The sequence below is a fragment of the Podarcis filfolensis genome (genome assembly GCF_964270895.1).
Source record: "Podarcis filfolensis genome assembly, chromosome: Z".
Classification (NCBI taxonomy): domain Eukaryota; kingdom Metazoa; phylum Chordata; class Lepidosauria; order Squamata; family Lacertidae; genus Podarcis; species Podarcis filfolensis.
Window position 1 is genome coordinate 22183100 of NC_139617.1, and position 24301 is coordinate 22207400.

Consider the following 24301-nt stretch of genomic DNA (forward strand, 5'->3'; position numbering starts at 1 on the left):
ATTGGATATGAAATACTTATTACAACAATCTTATTTTTTTTTTTTTTAAAAGCAGCTTTTGTTCATGTTCGTAAATTTAAGATGCTTCATCAGCTCTTCTGCTGTTTTATGCGTTCTATTTTAGTTTGGGTTGCTTGTTTATTTGTCGGTTGATCGTGGTTGTTGTTTTTGTTTTGGATATGGCTAAACAAAATCACATTATTTTTTCTCTCACTTGTAGAGTGTAGCAAAGAGCAGTTTCACAACACCTAACGTCAGAACAAGCACAATTGACAGTATCCAAGGCTGTCCTTTTGCTCACAAAAGAATCTTCAGCTCACAAAATCTGATTTTGTTCCTTGCCATAGAATACCATATGAGAAAAGTGAAACTAAATCAACAAATGTCGTTCTGCTAGTGTAATACACTTCATGGAGTTGCTTAAATATGCCAATGTATGAGAATTGTTATTGAACATATCTACCATGGTACTTTACATTTTAGCATTTATGCAATGAACTACACTGAGATCTATGGTTGAACGGCAGTATACAAATTTAATAAATAATAATTTGTAGAACAGCAATAATGTCTATTTTCTTTCCATTTATAATTCATTGGTTCCAACCCTATAATCTGGATCCAATGCAATATCTACTCAATGGGAAGTTCACATTTGGGTAAGAGTTCTCAGTTAGGGGTATGTGTTTCTCCCTGCATTACCTTATTTCATCACTACAAATTTATTTCATCCCACCATTCATTTGTTTAAGGAAGGAGGGGAAACATAGGACTCTGGTGGCAGCCATCATTTCCACTACCATCCAGGACCAACTCAGAAAAATGCAACTTGCATTTTGAATGGGAAATGGCAGCTGCTAGAAGCAATGAATGAAGTCGGTTCTGCTGCTGCTGCTGCCACCAACCGCCCCCCCCCAAAAAAAACATCCCCAAAAGATAACAAACACAGGTAACAAAAACTGTGCCCATTGTCCTGCTTTTCACCCAACACACACAATAAGGCTCTTAAATGTAAGAAAGAGTTCTTTATTCAAGCAAGTAACAGCACAGGATTAGCAGCAGACAGAGTTCAAGAGGCATGATTCTGGAGTTTACGGATCAGGCAAGATGTGCACAACTGGACAGAAGCAACAAAGATGTCCCAACAGTTCCCATGCCCTACCACCGAGCTTTTAAAGATACAGTGTGATGTCCTCAATACTTGCTCACTTTGCAGCAAACGTGTACTTCTCTGGGCGATAAAAACGCTTTAATTGTACTCTGGTGTGCATTTGAATCCCTCCTGGGGGAAGCAACAGTCTGGATGCATCCCGAGTGTCTTAAGAGATAAGAAATGAATGAACGGGTAAGCATGCTGATCAATCCTTAGTTTTCAGAAAACAGAGATACATGAAATGGCACGTGGCAACTCCTTGCAACAGCAATTCAAGTTAGTTCATCTAACAACTGCTATCTTTATTTATTATTTATTTTTAAAGTGCCTTTTCTTTGCTGTCAGAAGCAATACGACTTTCAGGTGCTGAACATATGCAAACGCTTGGCAGGCACTTAGCCTCTTGTTAGAACAATAGCGACTGAACACATGCACTGGACAGCCTGTCATTCCCACGGTCCTAAATTTAAATGAGACTGTTGTGCTTTATATTGCTCATGGGGATATTCCTCAAGATTGTAAAGTTTTAAGTTTCTGCTGGCTCAATTCTCCCCATCGCAGTTGGTTGACTTACACTGGGATGAGGAGACAATTGAGGATGCTGCTTTCTGTTCCGAGAACTTGTGGTTGTCATCAGTTTATATACCTCCAGGGGCACAGTTTGTGGTCAATAGAAAATTTCATTGCCTCCAGAAGGACTCAGTGGAGGTCCAGCTTCCTGTCCATTCCGGTTGGGGGATTTCATCAACAAATTTCATTTGCAGAATTCCTTGATACTGATAATTCAAGATCAATTTAATTTTACTGTCCCAGGAAGAGTAATATAAGGAGTTCTTTACAATTTCCTGAACCGAAATGGTTTATATTACTAACCAAAATGTAGATGATTTTTATTTATTTTTTGAGTTGGGGTGTGTGTGGATTCTAGAGCACATTTTCCTAACTTGAGAGTGCTTACAGCATTCCCCCCCCCAATGTATATATTCTTTAATTCGAGTCCATTTATTTATTTAGTAAGAGATCTCCTTATCAACATAGTACATAATAAACAAAAGCATTCAAAAAATTATAATAAATTGTATAAACAGCATGGTTAGGTACTCCATAAAAGTGACTTAAACATGTCAGACACTAAAATCTCAGTGAAAAGGGTGAGTTTTTAACTGGCATCTTAAATTATGCAGAATTGGGATGAGACACAACACAGTGAGAAGGTCATTCCAAAGGAATGGTGCCATCACTGAAAAGACTCTTCTGCTTTCACTTGAACTACAAATGAACTACAAATGAAGATACTTGTAAGGAAGAGGCTTGGACCCCAAGACAATTTAAGGAAATGAATGGAAGCAAATTAATCAGTGAAAAATTTCCCAACTTGCCCTCTTTTGCCCACCCTGAGTGGCCACAACTACCACTAGAGATGGGTACACACTTTCTGAGATAATATACAAACTGAAACACAGCCACCTTGCAGAATTTGCACCTCTCTAAAAATTGCAATGCAATTCTCCAGCCAAGTAATGTGTACAAAATTGCATATGAGCATGCATAAAAATGCTTGTATTTGTGAAAGTAACATATTGAAATGCATTACATTATGGAAAATTTCTTTGTGAAAATGTGTATATTAGGGGGCATTGCGTACAAAAATGTGTAAGTGAGAGGAGAAATTAATACGTACTAAAATGCTGGTCTTTCTTCAAGAAAATGCCAAAATGATGCAGAAATGTGGAGAACAGAACCTAAGACAGGAAAAAATGAGAAACAGAGAGACTCAGAAATGAATATATTCACCCTTCCCTTTCCTGTTTCCTGAACACTGTGGAATAAGACACAATAAATGTTCTTTCTGTAAACTTTCTTAATGTATCATATCTTAGAATCAAAGACCAATTTTCAGTGATTCCCTCTTGCTCAGTAGCTCCCATACCCCAGCCCACATTGTTCAGGGCAACCACACCGGGGACCCCCCCCCAGGGGCTAATCGGGGTAGGGGACTAGAATGTTTGCAGTGGGGAGAAGGGAATGGGGAACATTATTCTAGGAACTTCCTTATCTTATTTTAGGATCCAAGTCAGATTTTTTTGGGGGGAGGGAGGGTGGAAAGTGTAAAAGCATTGCATTTGTCGATTTAAGAGTATCTCTGAAAGTCAAATTTTAGCAGTAAAATTTCAAATATTTTAATTATTTTAATTAATAATAAAATTATTAAAATATTTTAATATTTTAATGTTTCAATATTTTAATGTTGTATTTTAATTTTGTTTTTAAGTTGTATTCATTCAACTTGTTTTTATTATTGCTTGTTAGCTGGCCTGAGCCCAGCCTTGGCTGGGGAGGGCGGGGTATAAATAAAAATTATTATTATTATTATTATTATTATTATTATTATTATTATTATTCTTTTAAAAAAGAATGCTGAATTTCAAAGTATCATTACTTTTACCTCTCATCCCCCACATGCCATTGGACTCCAAATCCAACTGGAATTGGATATTTAAAGAAATTAATACAGCAACAAGTCAGGTGGTTCTTCTTATTCCACAGCAGAACAATTGGGATTGGGGAATTACTGCTTCATTTATTGGTTCCTTTTGGTTTAGGCAACCCAGTACTCTCAAATGTGATGTTTAATATTACTGCTGGAAATTGCACTGCAGTTATCATGTATTGGCAAGAAGTCACAATGAGAAGATGGTACATAAAACTTTCATATTACTGACTGCTCGACTAGAAATTGCAAAAACCTAGAAGCCGACAGTTAGCTTAACCTTTGAGCAATGGCTCCATGAATTTTGGCACATTGAAGGAAAATTAACATTCCGTATAAAATTAGCCAAAGGAAAAGCAAAACCTTTTGACCTTTTTTGCTACCTGGATTCCACTCATGAAATATGTTAAGGGAGACATACACATACAAGGCTCTTTTATCTGCTTTCCTGAGACTGTGGAACACCAGCTGAAATGGCTTTTGTCCTCTGCCATTGGGCGCTGTAATTTCTTTTGCTTTGGATATCCTCAAGAAGCTTTTCAACTGCTTGTTCTACTGTGAGGGTGGGGTAGGACTTACCTGTTTCTATACTGTTGTTTTCTCATGAAAACCAATATACTACACAGTATATACAGTACAGTTTTTGGGCAGGGGCACTCAAGGGTACGCAGTACCAGCAACCCATTTTTCCCTAGAAGAAATGCACTGGTTTAAAATGTGGCACTCGTAACAACTCCATGGTGAGTACCGGCACCTTTTTTCTAGAAGAAAAGCACTGTATATATCTCTCTCTTATAATCCTGGCCATTGGCCCTGATGGTGGAGCTGTTGGGAGCAGGGCCGCCTTAAGCATATCTGGCGCCATGGTGCAAAGCTCCCTCTGGCAGCCCACCCCACCCCCCAGAGTTGTCGACCTTTTTTAGGGAGGACGGCACTGCCAGCGGGGCTGGAGGAGGCGGTCAGTAGCTGGAGGGTGGCTCCTCTGGTGGGGAAGAGGCGGAGGCTGGACGCGGCGTCTCCCGGCTCAGCTGACTGCTTTGTGCCACAGTGGCCATGGCAGATGGAGGCTCCGGGCACGGTGCTGCTTTAGCGCAGGTAGCATGGCAGAAGCAGGCGAGGGCGGTGAGTTGATGCCAGGAGGTAGCGTATCTAGCCTCTGCCTCTTCCCTGGCGCCCTCCAGAACTTGTTGCCCTGGCACCCAACACCAATAGCCTCTAGGATAAGACGCCCCTGGTTGGGAGTCAAATGCCTCCAACATCTGGGGGACCACAGGCCCCACATCCCACATTACTCTAGTCCTCTCTGCCCAAAGAGTCACTTGTTTAGGTTGGCTTTAATGGGGATTGAAAAACAAAACAATTTGGATACTGTATAGTATCTATTTATATTCATAAAAAGAAAAAGAAAAGCATGCTGTATAGCCCCACAAACACCATATGCCTCTATGGGGTGAGGCCACCGTATCAATGCGTGGTTCTTACTGCCAAAAGTGTCCCTTTTAGGAATCTGTTTCATTACTTCTGCAAACGTTCGTTGAATCTTCTGCTTATTTTAACTGCGATAACGTGCTTCACACAGCTGTTGTTGTTCTTTGTTTCTTTGTTGTTCGTCTTGTTTTTATGTTGCTGTTTTTGAAAATTTAATAAACACATCTTTGAAAGAAGGAATTCTGGTTTAGATTGATGAATTTCACTCCAATTAACTCCAGAACTGAAGCAAGCAGAATACGTCATAGATCTCTGTTCCTCAAATTCCTTGACATATTTCGGCAAAACTGTTTCCCTTACACTTATGCCTACTGAGAAAACACTGCCAAAAAGAAGAAGCAATTCTGATACAATCATAGGTATAATTGCATGAGGCATTTCATTTTGTTTTATTGGTGCACACACAGACAGGCACCCCTGCCAATTAGTAAAACATAGCACAGAAGAATCTGGATGCAACTGGATGCACAATCACAACAAAGTTGTTCTCTTGCTGAGTTGTATTCATGCATATCTGCACATTGGTAATGAACTGAAGATTTGATAATTGGTGCTGAAGTGTGCATGTGGCGCCTTATATACATTCAGAAATAAACATCAGAACAATTGGGATTGGGGGTTACTATTCCATTTATCGGTCCATTTTGCTTTAGGCAATCCAGGACTCCCAAATGTGGGGTTTGATGTTACCTCTTGAAATTGCACTGCAGTTATCAAGCAGTTGCATTATACAGACAAAACTGCATAGATTGAGAACAGGCCTTGTGGTTTGATCAATGCAAATTTACTTCCTTTGCTTTTCTATTTTCCTTTTTTGGCCTATTAATCCTAAATTTCTGGAGAACTGCACTAGCTGTGATAAACGATTTTTTGATACCTGAAAATCCCAAAATAATATTGTTATATCACCTTATAGACCTTTGTCAATTAAATGTATTCGTCTGCCACCTAGTGGGCATTACTAAGAAATGTGTGCAGAGAATGAGAATAAATGAAGGCATAGAGTCAATGAATGTTTCTGCACCATGAGTAAAGTGGTTGTGCAATGAAGACATAGTTATAGAAAGAGAGAGATAACTTGTGAGCATTTTGTTGCTGATGGTGGTTTTTATTTGAGGGTGGTAGAGTTAAAAAGAGCTGTGATTAACAGTGTATAGCAGAAAACCATAGGACTGTCCCAAGTATTCTCCAAAAGTTGATACCTACTGTTTGCTTTCTGGGAAAAGAGGCTGGTGGTTCTGCTGAGGCTTAGAACCAATTTGTTTTGCTTCCTGGGTAAAAAGAAGAAGAAGAAACTACTGGTTTTGTCCATGCCTGTGGCTGGTGGTTTCTGGAATCAGTGCAAGAGTATTTGCCCTTTTCCCCAGGAAGTTTGGCTTGCCTTATCTCCCCAACATACCCATGGATATTTAAGGAAATCTGGCAAGTCGTTCAGGTGACTGAGATTGGCTACCATTTGAAGCGTTGTCTCTCAGTGGTAGAGCATCTGATTTGCATGTCATTCCTTGACATCTCCAGGTAAGCTTGGGAATGCCCCTGTCTGAAACGCTGGAGAGTCTTTGCTAGTCAGTGAAGCTAGTTGGATCAATGGTTTGACTTGGTATAACCCACCTTAATGTGTACTCATTGAGACTGATGATTAAAGACACTCTACTGCGTGTCTCTCAATAAACTTTCCGTTAACTGAGCTACCTTTGTCAAGGTGTGTGAGTTGGTACTTTTTACTCCAAGTACTGCCAGCTGTCCTGTTTGAAAACAGTGAGAAAGTGACCACTGTAGGCAGATGAAAACATTAGCAGGATTTTAACAACACTTGTAATAAATACTATGGACAGTGTGGCATAATACCATGGATTATGAAATAATATGCAGTTGAAAATGTTGACAATAGGACCCATGGTGGGAAGTCAGGAGATTCAGAGAAATATCTAAATATGGATATACATTTGGTATTGTTATAACTTTACACTTGTAAAATCAAATAAAAAATATTTCAAACAGAAAAAAGAAAACAGTGAGAAAGCATACTCTTGTAATTCCTTTATGATATATTTTTTTGCTTGTTTGTATACCCCCACCCACATAAAAGAAAGAAAAAGAAATGTTACTATTGCAAAGGATGTAAACATGCAGCCTGCTCTAGCTATGTGAAAAGAAGTTGCAATATTACCAGGAGCAGCTATGGGATGCAAACAACCATTTTTCTGCTCTCAATATCTCCCCCTCTCTCTGAGCACCCTTGACTGGAACAGCCTTTGCCAACCTGGTGCTCTCTGTATTTTAGGCTGAAATTTTCATCAGCCCCAGCCAGCACTGGCAAAGGTTGTCCTAGCTAATTAATAGTGTGAGAGCTGCTGTAATAACCAGATAGCTAATATTATTGAACTGCAGTTTTCTATAATATTCTACTGTGATTTTACAGATTCATTGCACACACACTTGTTATTTTTGTAAACCGCTTAGAGACTTTTTTTTTTTGTATTTTATGTCTTGGTATTTAGTATTTATAATCTTAGTATCTAGTGTCTTGTTATTTTATATTTAGAATTTAGTGTTTTGGACCGCAACTTTTTGGGGTTTTTTGTTATTTCTGGGATGGGTTTTTTATGTTTAATATTTAATGTTATGGACAGTGACCTCCATCAACCCCAGCCATTATGTACTCACTGGGGCTAATGGAAGCTGAAATTCAAAAACCATTTGAGAGTGCCAAGCTGGCAGAGTCTGGACTAGAGCTTAGAAGAGTTTCTGAACCTTTATTTCCACTATAAGAGAACAATTGATTGCAAATCCCTGCAGATAAAAGCAAAAAGGGGCAATAAAGAACCCAATGTGCATGGTTCTTTGGCATTAATTTTGAGCAACTAAAGCTGCAATCCCAATACAAGCTTAGTATTCCATTGAACATGGATGTCTCTATTTTCACTGGAGAAATGCTGGAGGGTGTGGCATGATGAAACATAGTTGGAGGGTATGACACAATGAAACCTATGTGTACTGGGTAGATTTACCATTTCTTAGACAAGGTAGCAGGAGGAGAAAATGACAATTTCCCCCTGAAAGCTGTTTTTATTCCTCTAGATTTTGCAATTGTTGTTGTTTAGTCATTTAGTCGTGTCCGACTCTTCGTGACCCCATGGACCAGAGCACGCAAGGCACTCCTGTCTTCCACTGCCTCCCACAGTTTGGTCAGACTCATGCTGGTAGCTTCGATAACACTGTCCAACCATCTCGTCCTCAGTCGTCCCCTTCTCCTTGTGCCCTCCATCTTTCCCAACATCAGGGTCTTTTCCAGGGAGTCTTCTCTTCTCATGAGGTGGCCAAAGTATTGGAGCCTCAGCTTCACAATCTGTCCATCCAGTCAGCACTCAGGGCTGATTTCCTTAAGAATGGATAGGTTTGATCTTCTTGCTGTCCATGGGACTCTCAAGAGTCTCCTCCAGCATCATAATTCAAAAGCATCAATTCTTCAGTGATCAGCCTTCTTTATGGTCCAGCTCTCACTTCCATACATCACTACGGGGAAACCATAGCTTTAACTATATGGACCTTTGTTGGCAAGGTGATGTTTCTGCTTTTTAAGATGCTGTCTAGGTTTGTCATTGCTTTTCTCCCAAGAAGCAAGCGTCTTTTAATTTTGTGACTGCTGTCACCATCTGCAGTGATAATGGAGCCCAAGAAAGTAAAATCTCTCACTGCCTCCATTTCTTCCCCTTCTATTTGCCAGGAGGTGATGGGACCAGTGGCCATGATCTTTGTTTTTTTGATGTTGAGCTTCAGACCATATTTTGCAATAGCATTATGTTTAAACCAAAATGAAATCAGTTGCATCTTAAACAGTTGCAACCACCCCTGAGACCTAATGGTGAAGGGCAGGTAATGATACTTATAATGTTGATATGAGTATTACTGTATATCTTTAGTACAGGAGAGATGAAACTGTGTCTCTCCAGGTCTTACTGTACTCCAACTCCCATCAGCCCCAGCCAGCATAGCCAACAGTCAGGGCTGATGTGAGTCGTGATCTGTCAACATCTGGTGGGCACCAGGTTCCATCTGCCTGCTTTAGAGTAAGAGCAGTGATGCTTGACAGCTGTTTACAACTGCAAGTTGCCTTTGTTTCACAATGATTTCAAAAATAATAATAGTATATAGCAATAACATATGCCATTACTTTATACAAATTGAGCAATTGGCTTTAGAAATCCAGTCCTAGTCAGGAGCAATCTATCCTCTTTAATTTCTTCCCTGTTATGCCAAACATCAGAGTGCATTGTCAGAAAAGTTTAGATAAAATGAAGAGACGTTGCGATGAGCACGCTGGATGTCAGCATGGTTCATAACATGTTTGCAAGTGATCAAAAATTATCGGCTTTTCTCTAATGCCTCAAGATAAAAACAAATGATTTCCCCGTGTCTGCTATGCAATTTATCCTGCTGTCTGCCAAAATATATTTTTTGGCAATGGCTGGAAGCAGGAAAATTGAAAACTGTTTTGGAAAATATGAATAGAGCAGGAAGGACAAAATCTTAAACACGGCATTGTTGATAGATTTTGTTTCTCCAAACTGGAAAAAGGCGACCCTGTTCTGACTGAAGGCAAATGCATTAGGAAGCTTAATACAGTTCTACAAACTGTGTTCCTGGACACATGAAAGATACCCATCTTCAGCTGAGAGCACAGGGACAAATGGCAGTTTCTAGAATCCCCAGGAAATCAATACAAGGACAGTGATACACAATTTTTGATATGTCAGTATAGATATAACAACAGGTGAGGACGTTCTCTTTACTGCAGGCAATCTGTGGCCTCCCATCAGTTTGAACCTGGTCAACAGGGATGATGGAAGTTGCACTCCCAGCAGCACCTGGAAGGCTGCAGATTCCCCCACCCTTGTTTTACTGCATTACCCAAGTAAGGAACATAGAAAGCTGCTTTGTACCAAGTGAAACTATTGGTAAATCAGGATTAGTATTGTCTACACATTGACTGATAGTGGCGATCCAGGGTTTCTGATAGGACACTTCGTTAAGTTACACAGACATTGAAAATGTATATGAATTAATGAAGGTTTAAAATGGATAATGGCTAGATGTGTATTGCTCACATTGGGGTTTATCCACAGTTGTTTTCTAAAGGACTCTGAGCTCCTTAATGCATAACTGTTGGTTGTTTTCTGTAACTCTAAACTGTTATAACCTTAGATCAGGTAACTAAGGTATTGAGTTGCAAATCCGTCATCTTGGAAGGCTGGTGGCTGTAGAAGGATGTAAATGAAGTTCTCCAGAAGGAAGAGGAAAAGGCCTAAGGCCAATGGAGGCTGGAATGCAGGCTGTGGAGAGAGAGAGAGAGAGAGAGAGAGAGAGAGAGAGAGAGACCTTTGTTTATATGTCTGTTTGGATTATTTCATATTTTGTAAGATGCTGCACCTGTACCGGACAGCACAATACATTGTATGGATATTTCGGCTGTGTCTATGATGCTTATGTTTTGTTTCGAAGAATTCTGCCAGTAAAAGTTTGAATAATATATTTAAGGGCCTGGACAATGAGTCATTTCCAAAAGGAGGCAGTTCTTATGCTTCCAGTTGCTTTGAACTGTGCAATATTAATTTCTACAAAAGACTTGCCAAGTCTGACTTAGAGATGGTGGTGCTTGAACCTGAACCTAGAGCTTTTGATGTGCAAATCATGTGCTCTGTCATGGAGATATGATTCTACCTCACCTGTTGACTGTGCCAGTCCCAGGTGTTTTTTTTTTTTGTGTGGATGAGAGAAGTTGGTATGTTCATTCTTAGATAAGGCAAGAGCTAGTGAGCAAGAAGCCAGAAGCAGCTCCTCCTCCTCCTAGGGTTATCATATTCCAAAAAGTAAAAACCAAGACACCCGAAAAGTTATTGAGCTAATGGCAGCCCTACCTCCTCCTCTTTTTGCATGGTTTTGTTTTCCAGAAAAAAACCAGAATACATATAAATACATCAAAACTAATGTTCCCTTTCCGAAATCCAGATCTTGATTGCTCAGCCAAGGCCATCACCATTCAATAGCACAATGAAAAAAGGAGATAAAACACAGTCCGCTATAAATATCCAATATATATCCAGTATCTTTACAATTAACCCCCCCCATAATACTCATTACAGAAGTGTCTAAAACAGCATCTCACACCTACGTTCTACCTGCACGCACGACCAGTGGCAGTGAATACTGCTTGCTGTAAATCCCAAGTGCAGAGAGCACTGCTGTGACATTTAGGTCATACCTATGGACTTCCCACAGGCATCTGATTGGCCACAGTGTGAACAGCACACTGAACTATATAGACCTTTGGCCACATAGCCAGCTCAAGACATTTTGCTGCCCGAGGTGAAGGACAAAACTACACTGGAGGCCTTCCACTGCACTGGAGGGCAGTAGGTTAGCACAGAGGGTACAGTGCACACCACATGGCACTCACAACTGCATTCCCTCCCCGCACCTCACCATCTGCCACCTGAGGCAGCTGCCTCACTCTGCCTCATCACAAGGCCAGCCCTATTGGGCCTGACCCAGCAAGGCTGTGTGTGTGTGTGTATTATTCAACCCTGCTATTGGGCATTCTCCAGCCTCTTTCATTTTTCTAAATTGTTCTGGCAGTCAATTAAAAGGGAATCAGCCCATTCTTCTTCTTCTTTTGACAGAAAAAGTAACACCAAAAAAGCTATCTGGATCAAATATGGTTGTCTGGGTCTGATTTTTCAGAAATAGACCTGTGCACCCTCTCCTATCCAATGCCTGTTGTCCCACAATCCTTTTCCAAACTGCCTTCCACACTGCAAAAAAAAAAAAAAAAAAAACAGTTTCTGCCTTCACAACACTTCTTCCATTGTTGAATTATTGGCCTGGAGACCTCCATGGAAGTGGCACCCCCAGTATTTTAGTCTAACTCTCCCCCCCACACTTTTTTTGCCAGCACAAATACCTCTCTGGACAGACATCTTCCTTTTCAGAATACCTCCTCCACTCACCCAATAAAGAGATTAATTTTAGCCAGGGGGTAAAGACTTAATACCCCCCTTCCCCGATTTCCACAACACACTGTTGTTAAGTGCTTATTACCTGTTTTGCATACCACGAACCCTTTCAACAAATTGCTTCCACACTACACTCTTAACTTTTGGAGGGAAATTTTCAAAGTCCAAGGGTTAAGAAATTTAAACGTTTAAAGAGTCATGAAATGGACCGTTTCCGCTTCCCATCTGGCTTTTATCAATTTTAAGTCAGTTTCAGAAGTACTGCTACACAATCAAAACATACAATCTCCCTTAGTCGGATAATTCAATTTTATAAATGAATTACTTATGTGCCTATAAGTAAATGCATTCCTATGCAGGGAGATATTGACTGCTGTCAATGAAATAATCAAGTCCAGGGAGGGGTGGGGGAGCTGTCCCTGGAAGCGGTCTGAGCTCTAGAGGGCTCATAGTATGCTAGCCTTGGGTCCAAAGGAGGGTAGAGGGAGAATTCACATCTGTATTTAAAACAAAACAAAACAAAACAAAAACCCACGTCTTTACAAGCAAGAAACCCTGGCAGGCCTCAAATTACTACTGCTTATTGACGGAACCAAATGCCTTCCCTACAGGGCTGAGTTATGGGCGATGGAAATCTTGCTTGCTAATAGGTTCAAAATTGTTTCAAATTTGGGCATGACCCAGTCAAAGTTAAGCACGTTCAAGGTGCTTATTAAGAACTCATGTGGATCTTTTCTGCAGGAACCTCCCTGCCTATGATGGTGGCTGTGTGTCCTACTTTGTAGAGGGCAGATGTTTATTGGAAGAGCTGTCATTGGACTGTCTCCTCTTTGGAAGGCTATTCAGTCAAAGTCTGGGTTAAAGATATAGAGTCATAAGGAGGGCGAGCAGGAGGAGGGGCCTTGAAGTTGCCCATCAGCCATGGTTTCCTGGATGGCAGACTAAGAAGGCACACAGACCATAGTCTCCTCTGCTAGGATGAAAGGTACTGTACTTCTGTTCAAGAAACTGTTTTAGAAATTTGCATCCATAAATGATGTATTATACTTCTATTTAAATTACGGTAATTATTTCTAAATTTGCAACCCTACGGACTATTTATTTATTTATACATACCCCGACTTTTTCCCTGATGGGACTCAAGGCAACATACAGATAAAAAATAAGGACTGCTAAAAACAGAAGAATCAGTCATTAAAATGCTATTAAACATTGATAGAATTCAAATTACAGACATATAAAATCTGCTTTAAACATACCAGTAATTACAATAAAAACAGCACGGCACCAGCCCTTTAATGAAAAGCACTCAGTTCCTCAAAGCCTGTTGGAACAAGAGCTTCACCTGCCAGCAAAAGGACAGCAAGGAGGAAGCCAGTCTAGCTTCCCTAGGGAGCAAGTTCCAAAATCTGGGAGAAGTCCCTTGGCAAATTTAGTGAAAAGCAGCATCCTGTTCATTGGCGGTGTGTTCCCAATGCCAATGTTGTTTCGCAATGCCTAGCCTAATACAGCTGAAAGGGTCAGCTGCTCCAGTCCATGCCACTGCCAGGCCAACCAACACAGCTGCTAGGGTCAGCCCTATCATTAGGCAGAATGAGGCAGCTATCTCAGGTGGCTGATGCTGGGGAATGGGAGTGGTGGCAAGGTGTTGGAGGACACAGGTGTCTGTGCCACCTCATCTGCCTGTCATCTCCTAAGACAGCAGGCTGCCCTTAGGTGCAGTGGGCAATGCCATCCCTGCATCAGGGTGGAAGTGAGATTAAATTGCCACCCTTTTAAAAGTTTTTGCTTACATATCAAACCTGAATTGCAACTAAACCCGGTTGGATAGATTATATCCACAGAAAGGTGTGCTCGATACAGAAAAGAGACTGAACTACATAATGGGAAGGAACTGAGGCGGATAGTGGAGATGAGAGATGAAGTTCTAGGCCTAATGGACAAAATAAAGGTAAAGGTAAAGGGACCCCTGACCATTAGGTCCAGTCGTGGCCGACTCTGGGGTTGCGGCGCTCATCTCGCTTTATTGGCCAAGGGAGCCGGCGTACAGCTTCCGGGTCATGTGGCCAGCATGACTAAGCCGCTTCTGGCGGAACAGAGCAGCGCACGGAAACGCCGTTTACTTTCCCGCCAGAGCAGTACCTATTTATCTACTTGCACTTTGACGTGCTTTTGAACTGCTAAGTTGGCAGGAGCAGAGACCGAGCAACGGCAGCTCACCCTGTCGTGGGGATTCGAACCGCCGACCTTCTGACTGGCAAGTCCTAGGCTCTGTGGTTTAACCCACAGCGCCACCCGTGTCCCTAATGGACAAAATAAAGGCTGACAAATATCTGAACCCTGATGGTGTCCACCTGAGAGTTCTCAAGGAACTCAAATGAGAAATTGCTTGTCTTCTATGTAACTTGTTCCTCGGATCAGCCTCCAGGATTGGAAGATTGGAAAGTAGCCAATGGAGCACCATATTTTTTTTAAAAAAAAACTGGTCCAGGGGGCATCCTGGAAATTACAGATTAACATGTCCTGGGAAAACTGAAGGAAAGTTGGTAGCTTTGGGCCAATCAGGATTCCTAAATGTGAGGAAAACCTCTATTGCAATTATTAATATTGTGCATATGGAAGCAATAGGATGCATAAAAACTACTCTTCTTGAAAAAAACATTGTCCAGTCCACAAATATGGTTCCAAAGCTTTACTAACAGAACTTGTTCCAAAACAGACACTCAAAACATTAAAGTTGCATCCAAATAGTTGCATAATATCACGTGCTTCTCCAAGCACAGGTACAGCATCTTAGATATATGAAATTACTTCATCCAGAGCTGAAAACAGAGCTCTGTCTCTGTCGCAGCCTCCATTACAGCCTAAGAATGTATTCCTAGAGAAAATCATTTGCATACCTTTCTACCCAACTGCTTCAGAGAGAGAACAATGATGAAATCACACAAAATGGAGATTAGCAACTGAATACCCCATGTGATCTAAGTTAAATACAGTGGTACCTCTGGTTGAGAACAGGATCTGTTCTGGAGGCCTGTTCGCAACCTGAAAAGAATGCAACCCACATCTGTGCACGTGCAGGTTGTAATTCACTGCTTCTGCGCATGCGTGTGACGTCATTTTGTGCGTCTGTGCATGCGCGAGCAGCGAAACCCGGAAGTAACCATTTCCGGTACTTCCGGTCGCCACGGGACACAACCTGAAAATGTGCAACCTGAGGCAAACGTAACTTGAGGTATGACTGTACATCACGAGAGCTGGCAGAGATACATTCTAAGTTAATTATCAACTGTTAAGCACTCAGCTGGTCTTGCTTAGCTTCAGTGGAATTATCCGATGTTAAACCTTTAGCAATACACATACAAAGTTACTTTCCATTTCAATATACAATTAAACAACATACAATTAAACAACTATATTTAACAAGCCCTACGTGTATGTAGTCTGGCCAATCAGGGTTTCTTATCACAAAGAAGACTCCTATGTGCATACAGTTTGGCCAGCCAGGATTCCCAGTCCTACATATGTACAGCCACCCCCACTACCTGTTCATTCAGACCAACCATGCAGCAGAGGGTGTGGTGATCTGTGGGGACACAGGAAGTAGTTTGAACCTAGGTTCCCTGCTCCGAAAACAAAAGCCTCATAATTAAATTTATTATTTTATTTCTTTACTGCTCTTCATCCAAGGATCACAGGGTGGTTTACAATATAAAAACACAAAAATTCATAGCATAGTAACAAATGAAAACAATACCCCACCCACCCACCAATTTTGAAAAACCATGCCTTGCATTTTTGTTTTTCCACCATCCTGTAGAACAACTTTCACCAAACATCACCCCAGATGATTTGGGCAACAAGTCTCATCAAACCCACCCAGCAGGGCCATTGTAGTCCAAACCATCTGGAGAGGGCATCTGTACAATATCTGCATTCACCCTAAATATGATTAGAGCACAAATAATAGAATTGTAGAATTGAGGAGCTGGAAGGGACCCTGAGGGTCATCTAGTCCAACCCCCTGCAATGCAGGAATCTCAACTGAAGCATCCATGACAGATGGCCATCCTACAATCTGTGTTGATGCAGAGACCTAGGTTCACATATTCAGAGACAGGGGCCATATAGGTGAGGGGAAAAGGGAGATCTTACATTTCCATTTGTTGCTCCACCCACTTCTGCCTCTGGCCCTGACCACCATTGGCATGTGGCCCCGGGAGGGTTGCTCAGAAGGGAATGTGGCCCTTGTGCCGAAAAAGTTTCCCATCCCCAATCTACAGGATTTTCTATGCCATCTTCCCAACAAATTGTGGTCCTGAGGTCACATCTATCTTCCACACCTCAAAGATAACAGCCAATAATGGCCAACCCAACTTTCAGTTTCATAGTAGGGTTGCTTCTGTGTGAGTTGGGCCTATGTACACACCAAGGGCCCCATCAAATCTAGAACCAGTCCTACTGTGACTGGTGGTAATAGTTTTTGCCGGCATGTCTGCACAAATTTCCCTGTTCAGAAAACCCTTTTGGTGTTTGAGAAACACCCACCCTGTAAGAGCTAATAGACCATCTTGGAAAATTCCACTTATGGGACCACGCCATAGAGAATATTGTTATGAATTCAAGTGTTAAAATTTAATCATGTCTTCTAATTCTTGGAATCGCCAGGCTGACCTCCTGGTGAGGTGATAGCCTGGGTGAAGAGCCATTATGGGGGAACAAAAGAGGCTCTGTACGAGATGGAAAGTGTGTGGGGGCTCCTTCCCTCAACAGATGAAGCCAGGGTTTAGGATCAAAAGCTGCATTGAAAAGAGCAATGTTTGATTTCAGTTTGAATCCAGGGTTGCTGCTGTGGAAGAAACAAGACCCTTTCGGGGTGTCAATGCTTGTGAGCCCCTCCATCATAGACTCAGGTTGTATATATGTGTAAATAAAGCACATATCATAAAGACGCCACAGTCTCCGATATCCCTCATTCTAAAAAGGAAACATGAACCCTGGGTAAGTGCCTGGAACTCTTGGAATCTTACACCGCTCCAAGATTGGGGTGATGTGCAACAAATCATAGGGCAGCGACCTGGAAATGAATATTTTCTGCTATTGCCTCTGGATTGGGGAATGCTATTTTCTTTGCCATTTAACAACTCTCAGTTGCTTCAGACATCTTGTGAAGACTTACTATTTGCCTAGGCTTTTCCTGACCCGGGTTTACATGTTTACATCCTTTTATGTGTTTTTATACTACTGTTTTACTGGTTTGAGGTTATCTTTTTGTTTTAATGCTTTGATGACACATTGTATGGTTTTTATACGACACCATACACTACTTGGAGGTTTTTGAAATATTAAGCGGTTCATAAAAAGCCTTTAAATAAGTAAGTAATAAATGCTCTAGAAAGAAAACAATATAAATCCTATTCAGCAACTTTGACAGGTTTTGAGGTGCTTTTGTGAGGTGCTTACATTTCAGGACTACTGGGACAGGGTTGGTTGTGGGCAGGGGAAACAACATCTAGAATAATAAATCTGTACCGTTATGCAAGCCCTAAAAAAGAGTGGGGGTTGATAAGCTTCTCTGCAGTCAGCTCTCCGCAAAGTTCAGGAGGTCCCTCTTTCCATGGGGGAAGTGCTTTAATCAAGATTACACCCCCCCTTGAAGTAATTGGAGCTCTTCCTGAGTTTTCCTCCACTTTCCTTTAGGATGAAATTATCAAATTTCCATGGCAATTAAATGGAAAAGTTTGAACATATGGATCACTTCGTACAATAGATGGCATGAAGCAAGTGAAATTAAGTAGAAAGAATATGGAGGGGATCCCCAGGAAGGATTTCCACCACTGAAACATCAACCTGTTCTAAATCTGCGATTATCAAAGCCACTTCAAATGCATTTCCATCTATCAGTTCTAATCTTTTGTCACTAGCTAAACAAACTCCAACTGAAATGTTGGACGATGATCTAAAGCACAAACTTGCAGAGGGGAATGAATTAATTAGGCAATTAAGAGGAAAGCAAATAGCCTGCACATTAATGTTAGCCAGACTGAAATAATTTTCTGCCCTTCCAGGATGACTATATTTCTAGGTGGGACAGATTAGGGGCCCTGAAGCAATTGCAATTTTGGGGAGTCCCTAGGGTGTGAAAATCTCCCTGCCTTTCCGTAATATAGGCATATTTTATGCAAAACTCACAACCATTAAAGGAATCTTATTGAAGCTCCTTTCACTTGCCAGCCAGGTAATAATGTGAAATGTGGAATGAAATAATGTCTGCACAGCTTCCTTTAATCTGTGCTTAACACGTCAAATGCATCTCTGTGGCTTCCCTTGAGGTCTGCTGGACTTGGCTGATCAACGCTGAAGTACACTATGCGGTGATTTAATAAGAGCTAAGTAAGAGTCCTGCTGGATCACACCAAAGACCTATCTGGTCCAGCAGCCTGTCCTCACAGTGACTGATTAGATGACTACTTGGGGAAGCCCATAGCAGAACCTGAGCACAGCAGCCGTCTTTCAACTTGTGACGCAGAACATTAGCAGCCACTGATGGCCATATCCTTCATGAAGTACACTGAGTAGTCCTGGATCAGTCACCATCCTTTGGCTTAACATATTTCCCAGGGTTTTTGTGAGGATAAAATGGGGGAAGGGGAGGAGACTGTGAATGTCTTCTTGGCCTGCTTTGAGGAAAGGTGGGATAAACATGTAATAAGTTAATAACAATGCAACTCAATGCATGCTTACTTGGAAGAAAGCCATAATGTTCAATGTGGCTTTCTTCCAAGTGAGGTCTGTGTAGGATTGAAGCCTAACATCCCATCTCCTTGAAACCCAGTATCTCTGTATCTGCAGGAGTAGGAGAGTTCAGTCTGCACTGACCACAGAACTTCACACTAGTAACCTTGCAACAAAAAGAAGAAGAGAAATAATGGCAAATCTCAAACTAATATATTTTTATACATCGCAAGATGCATTTATGTGGAGCAGAGCTCCTGGCTGTGACCATGTAACACCACCATTATTATTATTAAAATTTGTATAGCTCTCTATACCCATAGATGTCAGGGTGGTTCACAACATAAAATTATAATATAAAAAACACAAAATGCATAATAAAATAGTTAAATAACTGCACTGCTTGCATCTGACAATCCATTTAAAAGGAACAAGTTCTGCCCACCCCACTTAAAGGTTGAGCAGAATAGGAGCTACTGACACATCTAACTACCCTCCCAATTAAAAACCATAAGCCTGGGTAAATAAGAATGCTTTTGTCTGGCACCTAAAAACAGACAGTGATGGTACCAAGCAGAGTATTTCTGGGCAGAATACTCCCAAATGGAGAGCCACCACTGAAAAGTCATGGGACTCAGCTATGTTAGTAAAAATAAAACATTGTAAATGCGTTATAACACGGTGACACCAGATGGCACTGTAGAGCTGAAATCAGAACTCTATAAAATTTTCCATTGTGAGCTTTAAAACTGTTTTTCCCCAGAGCGTTTCCAGAGCCTTTTTTAAAAATAGCTGTGTAGATGCAGCCCTGTTCTTTGCCACCATCCTCCACACTTCCCTACTAGGGGGATAAATGCAGGGATGCAATTCAAAGCAGTGAATCCAGAATTTTAAGAATGAAATTCAAAGTGACCTTGGTAGAATAGAAAACTATGCTGAAACTAAAATGAATGAAATTCAAGAGAGAGAAGTGTAAAGTCCTGCATTTAGACAACAACAACAACAACAAATCAAACATACAACTTTAATGCTTGGATATTAGGATTGTAGTGGTCCACGAGCACAACATGAGTTAACAGTGTGATGCAGCTGCAAGCTAGAGCAATTTTAGATTGCATCCTTAGAGCTACTGCTTCCAAGTCACGGAAGAAATAATTTCAGTTTAGTCTGCATCTGAAGTACTGTGGGCATTTTTGGTTGCCACATTTTAAGAAGGACATAGACAAATTGGAATGTGTTCAGAGGAGAACACCAAAGATATTCGGGGTATGGAAAACAAGTTCCATGAGGAAAGTTTGAAAGAACTGGGTATGTTTAGCCTGCAGAAGAGAAAACTGAGAGGGAACACGATCACATTCTTCAAGTACCTGAAGGGCTGGCACATAGGAGAGGGCAACAGACTTGGTGCCTTCTGCCTCAAAGGGCAGAACTAGATCAAATGGGTTTAAGCTGAAAGAGGGCAGATTTAGGCTGAATGCTTGGAGAAATTATAAGAGCTGCTCAGCAATGGAACCAATAACCTGGTGGCAGAGTGTACCTCATTTGAGGCCTTCCTTTAGGAGCTGAACCACCCTGTATTGAGGATTCTCTAGCTCAAGATTTTTGGAATCAAGCAGGGGGATGGAATAGATGGCCTTAGAAGACCCCTTCCAACTCTGTGATCCTATGACTCCAAGTGCATGAGATCATTTCACTCAACTCTGAACATAAATCTGGCCCAGATGTGTAAAGAAGAGAAAAAGAAAGGCAGCATTTCTCTGGCAGCCGTAGCGTGAGTGTCCTTGTGGCTGAAGAACCCTTGGAATCCCTTAGTAATTAGTTGGAACGAGATGACCTGGGAAGTTCCAGTAATGAAGTGCATCCTGATACATCTCAGTCAACAATTTAAATGCAGCAGCTGGATTATGATGTTGAGAACTAGCTGTTACAGGTAAGCCAACTCAAAAATGTTTGTGGTTGTTTTTTTTTTAAGTTGATTAAAGTAATTGTGTCACTGCCATCAGCCTTGCAGCTGAGAGCTGGCTAATTAACTATCTTAGTAATCAGATGGGAAGACAAACCAACACAAGCTTCAAATCTTGCTGGAACCGTGGGAACAAAGCAATGGCTAAACTACAGCATCTGGAGATTCTCTTTGGTAAAGTTTTCTTGTTGAAGAAGTTAAGTTTCACTGCCTGCACAAGACTGTGCGCTTGAATTTAGGATGCAGCTGCATCACTTGGGACATCTAAATTTACACACTAGGTCCTGTGGCCTCCATAATCTGAAATTTTGGCAGCGATATCAGTAACTGCCATGCTTTTTTAAAAAAATGCACCTGCTGTATGCTTGTTGTGGGTCAGAAAACATTTATTGTTTCATATGCTTCTGTCAGCAAGCACTACCTGGACTTGTGATAGCTGCACTATTACGATGCTAGAATGTATGTTCCTTGGGGCATGGCCCACCCAGTCTTTTTAAAATGTGTGCATATGTTTCTTTGTAAAGGTGCTATAGAAATAGAGGAAATGGTCCTCCAATATAGGGATGGGAGAGAAATTCGATACAGTGCACACTTAAAGGCAAACCTTCCTAATTCTCACTCTCTGAAACAATGTGCAAAACAAAACATAGCCATCCCTCAATGTTTGCACCTCTCTGAATTTTGCAATTTTCCAGCCAAGTAATGTGTCACAAAAATATATATACTAGGATAAAGTCTGCATACATATGCACATATTAATGAAAATAAAATACAAAAAGGTAAAAAATGTTTAAAAAATGATCTGGGGGGGGGGGAATCACACTACAAATACCAATGAATTTTCATAAGAACTTTTTAGTGTTACCCCATTTAGCCCCCAAGTACTCACGGCACCATAAAGAAGGCCTATATGTGGCCTTTTTAGATTCAGTCGATAGGGGGCTGTTATGGTCCAAACTGGAGTCACTGGGCCTAGATCCTAGGTTACTTTACCTGATTAAAAAGCTTTATTCAAATAATACCTGTCGTATAAGAATAATGCCAAGGGACGAGGTGTCAGACCCTGTTGTTATAGATAGAGGTGTGAAACAGGGCTGTGTTCTTGCTCCCTCTCTTTTTAATTTTGCTCTAGCTCTCCTAATACTGCAGTACCTTCCACCCAGTGGCAGAAGAAGGGAGTGCGGGTGGTGCTGGTTGCCCCGGGTGTCATCACTGAAGGAGGGGGTGACAAAATTACAAAAAATTGGACTCACAAAACTTTTTAGTTCACTCAACAAACGGAACGGAACGTGGCTGACACTGGGCGCCACACCGCAGGGGCCAGCACTTACCACGGGGTCTGCAGCATGCCTGAGCCACACGTCTCTCCTGGAAGTGATGTGGCGGCTTGGGTGCCTGCAAGCTCTGTGCTGCCTGAAACAGCAGTGTGGGGCTTGCGTCTGCCCACCACCCTCCCTCAGCCACCCCACAGCTGAGGGGGAGGCGGCGGAGAGGCTCCATGCAGTGCAACCTGCCCCCATGGGTGGCTCACCCCACCCCCGGCTGCAGGACGCACGCGTCGCACCGGGCACCTGAGCGGCTAGTTACGCCGCTGTTTCCCCATGCCTTACTCTCTAGGCCTCCAAGTCTTTCTCAACAAAAACACAAACTTGACATGCCACTATTGCACTGAAAACATTTTCCCAATCCTGGAGTCTTAAGGTTAGTTTCCGTGTTCACACAGATTCAAAAGTCTCAAAACACTGTCCTTGGATGCCTTTGCAGCAGACATCAAAGGCTCAGAGCTGCAACTTTGGCTCAGGCAGAAAGGCCTGAAATGCTCCAGGCTCCAGGAACTTTGCCCAGGAGAGAAATCACTGTTATATCATGTCATTTTCTGTGGCAGATGGTGGCAGGATCAACAAACAACAAGAGCAACAGGATTAGAAAATATTTAGCAGCTAAGTCCTTGATGCAGTTGTTTCTATATTTGCATCCCCGAAAAGCAAGCTCATTTGGTACAGGTTTAAAAATGGAATTAAGTCAACAATCTTAGGTTGCAGTCCTATGCTCACCTTTTCCCAGGTCCTATTCAGTTCATTGGGGCCTATATAGGATTGCAGTGCACATATCTGGGAGTAGACACCATTGACTATAGTGGGGTTTACTTTTGTGTACACATGTATAGGATCGAACTGTTAGCCTCTGTGCTCCATATCTTCGGTATGGACATTGACTTATTTGCTTTTTTCTGTCACAGTTCTATGCATGACTATGCAAGTTGCACTGTGTTCAATGGTACTTACTCCCAGGAGAGCACATGTAGAACTGCAGAATATTAGCTGGTTATGTTAATATAGTCAAAACTTGGTTCTCGAACTGCTCCATTGCTGAATGTTTCAGCTCCTGAACGTCGAAAACAGTCCATTTTTTAAATGTTCCTCAGAAGACGAATGTCCGATGCAGCTTCTGATAAGTGCAAGAGTCAATCAGAAGCCGCGCCTCGAAACTCGAACGTTTCAAAGTCGAACGTCCTTCCAGAATGGATTATGTTCAAGTTCCTAAGTTTGACTGTATTTTGATGCTCCTCTGAGCAATCTGGCCACTGTATTCTTTTCTAGTTTTAGCTTCCAGACCAGATACAAGGGCAGCCCTGCATGAAGCATGTTACAACAATCAAGCCTTGAGGTTACCAAAGCATGGGGTGCTGTGGTCAGGCTGGTGTGATCCAGGAACAGTTGCACCTGGTGCTACTGAAAATCACTCCTGACCACAGGGGGCACTTGGGCCTCTAGTGACATATATGGAGTACCCCTAGACTTGCCAAACCACACTTGTGAAACAACTCCTTTTTCCATTAAATAGCTCACATGGGCTGCCTGCACTCACACTGCTTGCCTGTTTGCCTGCCATTCTGTCATCATGCTGGAGTTGGTGTGTCCTGCTGGTGGTCATGTGAACTGCAGCATGACAACAGCCTTACAATTTTATGTATATACGAAGATTCTCTCTCTCTCACTGACATACACATTTGATATGAAATTGAAACGAAGAGATTCTTTCACAGCCACAAACCACTGTATTTAGAGTTAGACAGATATGTCAATATCAGTTTCTCTCATTGCTTCATTTTTCCAATATTAAATTCAGTTCTCTACATTTCTACATCACTTTGTATTTTTTTTTAAAAAAAATCCTTAAAGTCCTCATGAAAATTCATCTACGTTTTTTGTGTGGCTTTCTCTTACTATACACATTTTATCTGCATTTTTGCCTAATATACATTTTTTTCAAAGCCATTTTCCCTCCTAAAATACTTTTCCATATATTGTTTTCATTAATATATGCATTTGTATGCACCCTTTACCAGGTTATGTGTGGGTGGGCGGGGAAAGGGCACATATAAATGTATATGTGCATTGCAAAATATGGATAAGTGTGACTATTCAAGAACAGCTGTGTTTCAGTCCACATGTTAT

The 24301-nt window shown here is 41.5% G+C and overlaps 1 protein-coding gene across 4 annotated transcripts in view; it reads right to left on the minus strand.

Annotated features, from left to right (window-relative positions):
* Positions 1-24301, minus strand: part of LOC310754314 (uncharacterized protein) — a 72581-nt gene that overhangs the window by 20293 nt on the left and 27987 nt on the right. For 3 of the 4 annotated variants that reach the window (XM_083596154.1, XM_083596155.1, XM_083596156.1), the window contains exon 3: positions 2835-2895. In XM_083596154.1, the coding sequence (XP_083452280.1) occupies positions 2835-2895 (61 nt within the window). Of the gene's footprint in view, positions 1-2834; positions 2896-10285; positions 10466-24301 lie in introns of those variants that run through there. The other variant, XR_014543704.1, reaches the window with a different exon arrangement.